General features: G+C 46.8%; 3 protein-coding genes across 3 annotated transcripts; all 3 read right to left on the bottom strand.

The window, feature by feature from the left end:
- Positions 1-1,065: 1,065 nt before the first annotated feature.
- On the bottom strand, positions 1,066-2,691 carry LOC108772354 (uncharacterized). Its single transcript, XM_018537875.1, has 2 exons — positions 2,419-2,691; positions 1,066-2,178 (listed from the first exon to the last, which is right to left on the bottom strand). Exons 1-2 carry the CDS (start codon positions 2,689-2,691, stop codon positions 1,066-1,068), a joined length of 1,386 nt encoding a protein of 461 aa, XP_018393377.1.
- Positions 2,692-2,745: 54 nt separating this feature from the next.
- On the bottom strand, positions 2,746-5,519 carry LOC108772353 (uncharacterized). The gene is made up of 3 exons (XM_018537874.1): positions 5,314-5,519; positions 4,871-5,206; positions 2,746-4,720 (listed from the first exon to the last, which is right to left on the bottom strand). Exons 1-3 carry the CDS (start codon positions 5,517-5,519, stop codon positions 2,746-2,748), a joined length of 2,517 nt encoding a protein of 838 aa, XP_018393376.1.
- Positions 5,520-7,176: 1,657 nt separating this feature from the next.
- On the bottom strand, positions 7,177-8,319 carry LOC108772352 (uncharacterized protein K02A2.6-like). The gene has a single exon (XM_018537873.1). It carries the CDS (start codon positions 8,317-8,319, stop codon positions 7,177-7,179), a length of 1,143 nt encoding a protein of 380 aa, XP_018393375.1.

Below are 8,319 nucleotides of genomic sequence, written 5' to 3'. Positions count from 1 at the left end.
GCTTGCGTCGGACGGTGAGTGCGCCGCCCCTGCTTACCTTCTATGCGCGGCTCGTAATTCGCTAGCTTTATCACTTAACCCTTAGCAGCACGGTGGTCAGTAATACTGACCACATATTGTTTCGTACATTTTCGAATGTACACGAGTTATCTTTTTATAGAAAATGATAAATCTTTTCATGGTACCAAGACCTTGGATAAACAAAAGAAATGACCTAAGTGTCCCATTTTAATCGACGGATCCAAATATCTCTTAAAATACGCCAGCTATAAAAAAATGTTTCAAATAAAAATGGAATGGTGTCGAGGGGGACACGTTTTAGTCACATTGTTTTTTTTCTAAGTGGAGGCGCTAAAAAGATATGAAGGTCACGTCCACTTTTTTAAATGGAATTATGTAATTTTTTTAGATAACGTGATTCCTCTAACTATTTTGCATATAAAAGTATTAAGGTAAAGATACCAAAAAACCAATAGTTTTCGAGATATTTTACACTTTATTTTGGTATATTTTGACACAAAATGTTAAATAACTCGTAAATTGTTGACTTTTTGATTATCGTACCTTTGTACTAATACTTTTGTGAACAGAATAATGAGATAAATCAAATGGTGTAAAGAAAATACTAAATGTGGCTGTTCGCACAACACCATCGGAGCCGGGATGAGTCTCTTGAACCCGACCTAGCAGCCACTGCATGGGAGCCAGGCCTGGTTGCCGTATGAGCGTTAGCTATCCGGGTTGTAGCTGCACGCCTTTGCTGATTTTCCATTTTGAGCGTTCTTGGAGCGAATGGAGGTACTCAGAGCTCCACCTCCTCCAGAAGTGTTGTCTGAGTTGGTCAACTCTTTGGCAACGCGTTAGACGATTTTCATTGATGTCGCATAAATCGCGGCAAGGGAGACTGTTTAATGCTGTTCCAACCAGAAAGTGTCCCGGACTAAGGTAACTTAAGTCGTTCGGATCGTTGCTAAGTTGCGTAAGCGGACGCGAATTCAGGACTGCCTCAATGTCAGCAAGCACTGTTTGCATTTCCTCGAAATTTAAATGAGCTTTACCTATTATTCACGCCATGTGATACTTGACTGACTTTACTGCAGCCTCCCATAAGCCTCCAAAGTGAGGCGCGTTGGGAGGTATGAACTTCCACGTGATCTCTTGCTTGCAGAAAAATTGCCCTATGTCGGCTTGAGCCTGTTGTGTTTTAAGGAAATCCTGAATTTCCTTGAGTTGATTGTGAGCTCCCACAAAAACAGTTCCGTTGTCCGAGTATAAACATGCCGGCCTACCTCTTCGCGAAATGAAACGCCGGAGCGCGCTGATAAATGCATTTGAAGTGAGATCGCTCATTAGTTCGAGGTGAACTGCTTTTGTCGAGAAGCATACAAACACGGAAATATATGCTTTAGTATTACGTGCGTTTCGCCGCCTGCCTTCCTTTAGTATGACTGGACCAGCGTAGTCCACGCCACAATGCGAGAATGGCCTTGATTCGGTGACGCGATTGGCCGGTAGAGAGCCCATTATCGCTTCCGACTGAACTGGCTTGGCTTTGAAACAAGTTACACAATTCCGAAGAATTTTGCGCGTACACGACCGGAGAGAAAGAGGCCAAAACCGTTGTCTTACGGCAGCCATGGTTGCCTGCGTTTCAGCGTACAAGTTACGCACATGTTCGTAGTTTATTACCCGCTTTGTTAGTTCATGTTCACGGGGTAACAAAATGGGGTGCTGAGCATCGAATTGTAATCTGGAATTCTTTAATCTGCCCCCTACGCGAATTAATCCTGTGTCGTCCATGTAAGGAGATAATGAAAGTATTTTGCTAGATGCACTGATAGACTTCCCCTTACTCAATGCTCCGTATTCGTTAGGGAAGGATGCCCTTTGTATAGCCTTGCATGCGACGTTGAGAACATAAGCTATTTCGTTGTGAGAAAGGAGAGTGGTTGGTAAACTTGGCCAATGTGCCTTGCGAAACCTAAGACAGTAGGCTAGAACTCGACATATCCTAGTGAGACTTGAGAATTTACTGACCAATTCGTCCACCACCGATCGTTCGAGAGAAACGGCAGTTACCGTGATTTTCTGCATCTCCGGCATGCCACTTTCAGACTGAGTAAATTTGCCGCTTGGCCAGTTATCCTGGTGTGACCGTAAAAATTCTGGGCCTTGCCACTACAGGGAAGAATTCGTTAATTCTTGAGGGGTGAGTCCACGCGATAATGCGTCAGCGGGGTTGTCAGAAGACTGAATGTGTCTCCAACTTTCTATTTTTGTGAGGCGTTGAATTTCGCCGCCCGGTTTAGCTACGAAAGCCGTCCATTTTCGAGAAGGCGAGGATAGCCAATTGAGAGCTATTGTAGAGTCTGATCACAGAAAGATGTTTATGTGCGACAAGTCGAATGAGCTTCTCACCTTTTCTAAAAGCTGCGACAGCAGTAATGCTGCAGATAATTCTAACCTAGGTAACGAAATGGCCTTGAGCGGCGCAACGCGCGATCGAGAGCAAAGTAACTCCACGCGATAGCTATTGGTGGTTTCAGTTCGCAGGTATATGCATGCGCCATACGCTCGTTGGCTGGCGTCGCAAAACCCATGTACCTGGACAAGTCGAGGATCCGCTGTGAACTTGACGCAGCGTGGAACTCGTAGTTCATTCAGCTCCACTAGTTGCGATCGAAGTTTCATCCAACGTGACTGTATGTCCTGAGAGACTGATTCGTCCCACTGATGACCTGCCTGTCATAATTCCTGGATGATAATTTTCGCGACGACAATAACAGGTCTGAGCAGTCCTAGTGGGTCATATAACCTGGCGGTTTCTGAAAGTATTACACGTTTCGATATGGAGGAATAGTCTACATTGTCCTCATGAAAGAAACATAATTCGTCATTGTTTTGATCCCAGTGGATCCCGAGGACGCGTGAGAGAGCACTATCACCGATAGGCACTAGGTTTCTAGAATGACCCTCCGCGCCCGGCAAAAGCTGCGAGCAATTTGATGCCCATTTACTGAGTTTGAACGAGCTTAACTGGAGTAACTGAGTAGTTTCTCGTATTACTGATTCTGCATCCGTGATCGTATCCGCTCCTGTGAGCAGATCGTCGACGTAAAAATCACGTTCCACGCATTTCGACCCTACTGGAAATTCTGATGCGTACTGTTCCGCTAGATATTTGAGGCATCTCGTTGCGAGATATGACGCCGAAGACGTACCGTACATGACCGTCGTTAATTCGTATGTCGTGACATCAGACTGGACGTCGGTTCGCCATAGAATTTTTTGCAACCTTGTTTGCGACGGGTCTACCAGAATTTGTCTGTACATCTTGATTATATCAGCCGAAACGGCGTATCGATGCGTACGAAAACGTAACAGGATTGACATTAAATCCTGCTGTACGACAGGCCCTACTGTGAGAGCGTCGTTGAGCGAGACGCCTGTGCTGCTCTTGCACGACGCGTCGAAGACCACGCGAATTTTCGAATTCTTGTCTGCAGTCTTAAACACACAGTGGTGTGGTAAGTAGAACGATGTTGAATCCTCGTCTGATTCAATGTTCGCGACTTTCATGTGCCCTAGAGATGCGTATTCATTCATGAACTCTACGTACTGTGCTTTGAGATTGGGAGCGCGTTGGAAACGCCTTTCCATGCCTTGCAAACGTTTTAACGCGGTATCCCTTGAATCGCCGATCTTAGCGATCAGCTGCTCCTTCAGTGGGAGTTTTACTATAAATCTACCGGTTTGATCACGAGAAACGTTATCCAAGAAATGTTGCTCACAATGAGCTTCGACTAGAGTGTGGTTACTGACATCGTTGTACGAATTTTCTTGTTGCCAGAACCGACTCAGCTGATCGTGCAACTGCGCGTTAGTAATGGTGGTATGCAGAGAACGTATCCTCCGCGGGGCCGAAGAAGAGAGGCCGATTCGACCGGCTACAATCCACCCTAAGCGAGTCTTTTGGAGCGTTGGGTGCCTCGGCGATGATTGCACCTGTCCCACGCATAATAGTTCCCAAAAAATGTCAGCGCCTAGTAGGATGTCGACAGTTGACGATTTGAAGAAATGCGGGTCTGCCAATTTTAGATTGCCGGGAATGTTGATCTTATTCCGATCGATAGTAAGAGCAGGAAGTCTGTCCGTTATTTGCTCCGTCACTATACAATCAATGACAGCCGAGTAGGAATTCAACCGAGATTGGAATTTCAGGCGGACGATCTGAGTAGATGCACTGATTGTCCCGTTTATACCTGAAATAGATATGCTAGTTGACTGTGGTTTTAAGCCGAGTTCAAGCAAACACTTTTTAGAAATGAAATTAGCCTGCGAGCCGCAATCGAGTAAGGCTCGGCAAGCGATGCGCCTCCCCCCGCCATCATGAACGTGGATGACAGCTGTGGAGAGCACGACGCATTGATCTTCCGGAGAATTATGCGCATGCATGACTAGAGCCGTTGGAGACAATGCTGATGCCTCCTCTTGGCGTTTTTCTTGCTCGTGCTCCTGCACATTCGTCGCGTGCAGAAGCGTATTGTGCTTACCTTTGCATGTTCTGCAAGTGCCTGATGGGCATTGGCTAGCTTTATGCTCGGTGGAACGCAAACAATTGATGCAAATCTTGCGCTTGCGAATTTCGGAATTTCTACTGGACACTGAGAGTGCTAGAAAATCTTTACATTTGTAGATAGAATGACTACCCTGGCAAAAACTGCATTTGAAATTAAGTGTTGCTGCGCATGCAGTCTGACGTTTTGCTTGTGATGCTAATTTCGCGTTATTAGGCTTACTTGACGCGTTAGCGGATTTACTTGTGGCCTCGAGAACTTGGCAGCGATGATTCACGAAGTCGAGAAATTACTGTAAATTGGGAAGCTCTGTACCGGTCAACGATGTTTGCCACTCTCGCAAAGTGACCGCGTCGAGTTTAGCGCTTAGGATGTGCACGAGCAGGTCATCCCAATGAGATGTCGGACGTTTCAAAGCTTGAAGAGCGCGTATGTGCTTGGACGCGCCGTCCGCGATTTGTCTCAGCTCGCTCGAATTTTCCTTGACCGAACATGGAAGCTCCATGATTGCTTTGATGTGCGTATGCACGATTACTCGTTTGTTGTCGTACCGATCTCGCAACAATTTCCATGCTACTTCATAATTGAGATCGGAAATCTCCAGCGAGCTTATGACGCAGCCGCTTCGCCTGATAGGGAAATTCGCAAGTACTGGAGTCTCTGGACATTACTAATTGACATGTTCGAATGTATGATAGAATTGAATGCGTCATAGAAAGGGAACCATTCGTCGTACTTGCCGCTAAAAGTCGGAAGATTGAGCTTAGGTAACCTCACGTGCATCGCGGACTCTCGTGTGTCTGATACATTCGAAGGTGATGGATTGACGACGCCTCGATTCGAATGAGTTGGCGCGAATAACAATTCTCGGATTTTTGCCGATAATGCAAAATACGCGTCCTCGAAAGAGGCACGATCGCCCTCCTCGTCCTCGACAAGCATTTCTAACCGCGATTGAACGTTACAATATTCTAGCCAGTAATGATCCAATTTTGATTTTCGCTCTTCGAGCTGTGCCGTTACTGACAGCGTGACGGAAGTAATAGAATTCGCGTATGTTTTTATTCGCGTGCATGAAGCACTTTGATAACGGCACGTTGCCTCTTGAGAATGGTTATATCTTCCTGAGACATCTTTATTCGACACACAAAAATCTAGTGATAAAACGACACTTCTGGTTGGCAGCCGATCGCGACAGTCACCCTTACCTGTGGTATGACAAGAATTTCGGAAGACTATGAAAACGTCACGTGGTGCCGTGCCCTCGCCTTTCTTCCGGCGTTGTTGAAGGACCGAAGCTCGTCCTGGAAGATGCTGGTTGGCTCGCTGTTGACAATGGCGATCGCCCGCGCGATCGTGCGCCTTGATGCGCTGTCCGAAGAGCCGATGACGATGTTGCGGCTGCTGTCTGGCACGCCGCCGTCCTTGAAGTCGACCGTGCGCGTGGTCGTGCGCCTTGGTGCGCTCGTCGAAGTCGACGCTAGAGATGCGGCTGCTTGGCACGCCGCCTTGATATTGACCGTGCGCGTGCTTGTGCGCGCGGTCGTGCGCCTCGATGCGCTTGTCGAAGCCGACGTCGGTGATGCGGATGCTTGGCACGTCGCCTTGATGCTGGCCGTGCGCGTGCTTGTGCGCGCGGTCGTGCGCCTTGGTGCGCTGTCGAAACCGACGCCGATGGTTTCATTTACCGGTGATCCGATTGTATGCTTCGGACACCTCGCCAATAATGCCACGTGAGTGCCGGGAAAACCTGATGTCGGTTATCGTGTGCCTCGTAAACCGAATGGTGATCCAAGATGGCTGGATCCGGCTCGAAGGACCAAAGGATGTGTGTTAGCGCGATGCTGAGATGCACGCTTTTCCACGCGGTGACACGCGGCGGTAATTATCTCGCGTTCGGGCGTGGTCGGGAACAAAAGTAGCTGTATTCCCTTGCTTGCTTAATTCTTTATTGATACGGTTCACTTGCTTAGTACACACGCGGCTATCGTACACGCGACTGGCTGGACGGTTGATCGTAGAGAACAAGGAAGAATTAATACGCTAACAACGCCGATTAGGGATGCAAGCGCCGCGGTGGCTAGAGCGCGCACTACTAAGCCGATCACCGCTCGAAAGCGGCGCGAGTAATAATGGCGCGAGTATGTCGGCGGACACGCAGGAGAAATATTGTACCTAACAGCATGTTTTATTAGAAGGAGCACTATGACCATAAACTTCTACAAGCATTCGATGAGCTTCAGCTACAATTTTCTTCCATTTGAATCAAAAGATTAACACACGCAAAACGTTCATTTGGCTCAAATTTCGATGCAGTAAAAAACAATGTTATTGATACAAAAGTTTATTTTTATATACTTTTATGTATTGGAATAGGTGGGTAATTGTAAAGAAGAAGACTATGTTAATTAACGTATATTTTAGATTGCTTTTATTGTACGGAAACGGACAAAGAACCAGTGACGGACAGACACACTGGCGACAGACGGGGAGAACAACCGTGTCGGTAACGTAACTACCGCTGTTGGTAAAATTGCATACATAATATTCTTCCCCCTTTTTTTTTTATAGTGCTTAGAGTACATGAGTTCTAAGGCAGTTAACTCGGTGAATAACGAAGTGGAGGGTGGCGATGTCTTGTAGATCTCCGTAATATTGGAGGTGCTTGTATTTGATGTGGTGGAGACCCTTGCGAAGACGGAGTTGAGGGTGGTGTATAATAATACTCCTCTGGAGTAGACGGACTCGGTGGTGAAGGTGGTCCTCGTGGTGACAGTGGTACCTGTAACTTAGCTTGGGGAATGATTGCAATATCGTTATCATAAAAATGAACTCTACGAGGCTTATCCTTCTCTTTTGGCCTTGTGCCATTAGGCTGGTCCTCAGTTTTTTTCTCACTAAAGGCGCGAATGTGATCCACATGCCTTTTGAAGCGTCTGCCCTCATAGTCTATTTCGTAATGTAGATCGCCCAATCGTGAGACAATCCTACCTTTAACCCATTTATCCAGACGAGGGTTACTTGACAGGAAATAGACCGTTTGCTTGGGCTGGAACTCTCGGAACGACAGATTAAGCGTGACTTGCCGTTTCTCCGTGTTATTCATATGTAAGTTATCTGGTCGTACTAAATCTATCCTAGTACGTATGTTGCGTCCAAGGAATAATTGCGCAGGCGACTGGCCTGTTGTTACATGCGGAGCTTTCCTATACTGTTGGAGGAACTGATTAAGATTGGATTGTAATGATCCAGGTGTTGTGCCCATAGTAGCTAGTGCATTCTTGACCGTCTGGACATAACGTTCGGTTTGACCATTCGTTGCCGGATGGTACAGTGCTATGCGTTTGTGATACTTAACTCCGCTTGACTGTAAGAAAGTCTTAAATTCCTCGGCCGTAAACTGAGTTCCATTGTCTGATACTATTGTAGTGGGAACTCCATATGATGCGAAGATGTTGTCCAGCATTGCAATTGTTGCGGTTGTTGTAGTTGTGTGGGTTACTCTCACCTCCACCCACTTGCTATAAGCGTCAACGACAATTAGGAGCATGGCACCTGCGACTGGTCCTGCGTAATCTATATGTATCCTTTCCCATGGTCCTTTTGGATATTCCCAGTGATGATCTTTACACTTGGGTGGCAAATGTGCGTGCTTGGCGCAGTCGGTACAGGATTTAGCGACTTGTTCGATGTCCGCGTTAATACGGGGCCAAAAAACGAAAGAGCGAGCAATGCCCTTCAT

Source organism: Cyphomyrmex costatus, unplaced genomic scaffold, assembly GCF_001594065.2.
Source record: "Cyphomyrmex costatus isolate MS0001 unplaced genomic scaffold, Ccosl1.0 scaffold1852, whole genome shotgun sequence".
Taxonomy (NCBI): Eukaryota; Metazoa; Arthropoda; class Insecta; order Hymenoptera; family Formicidae; genus Cyphomyrmex; species Cyphomyrmex costatus.
The sequence above is the reverse complement of the archived record's forward strand: the minus strand, read 5'-3'. Positions and strand labels throughout refer to the sequence as shown.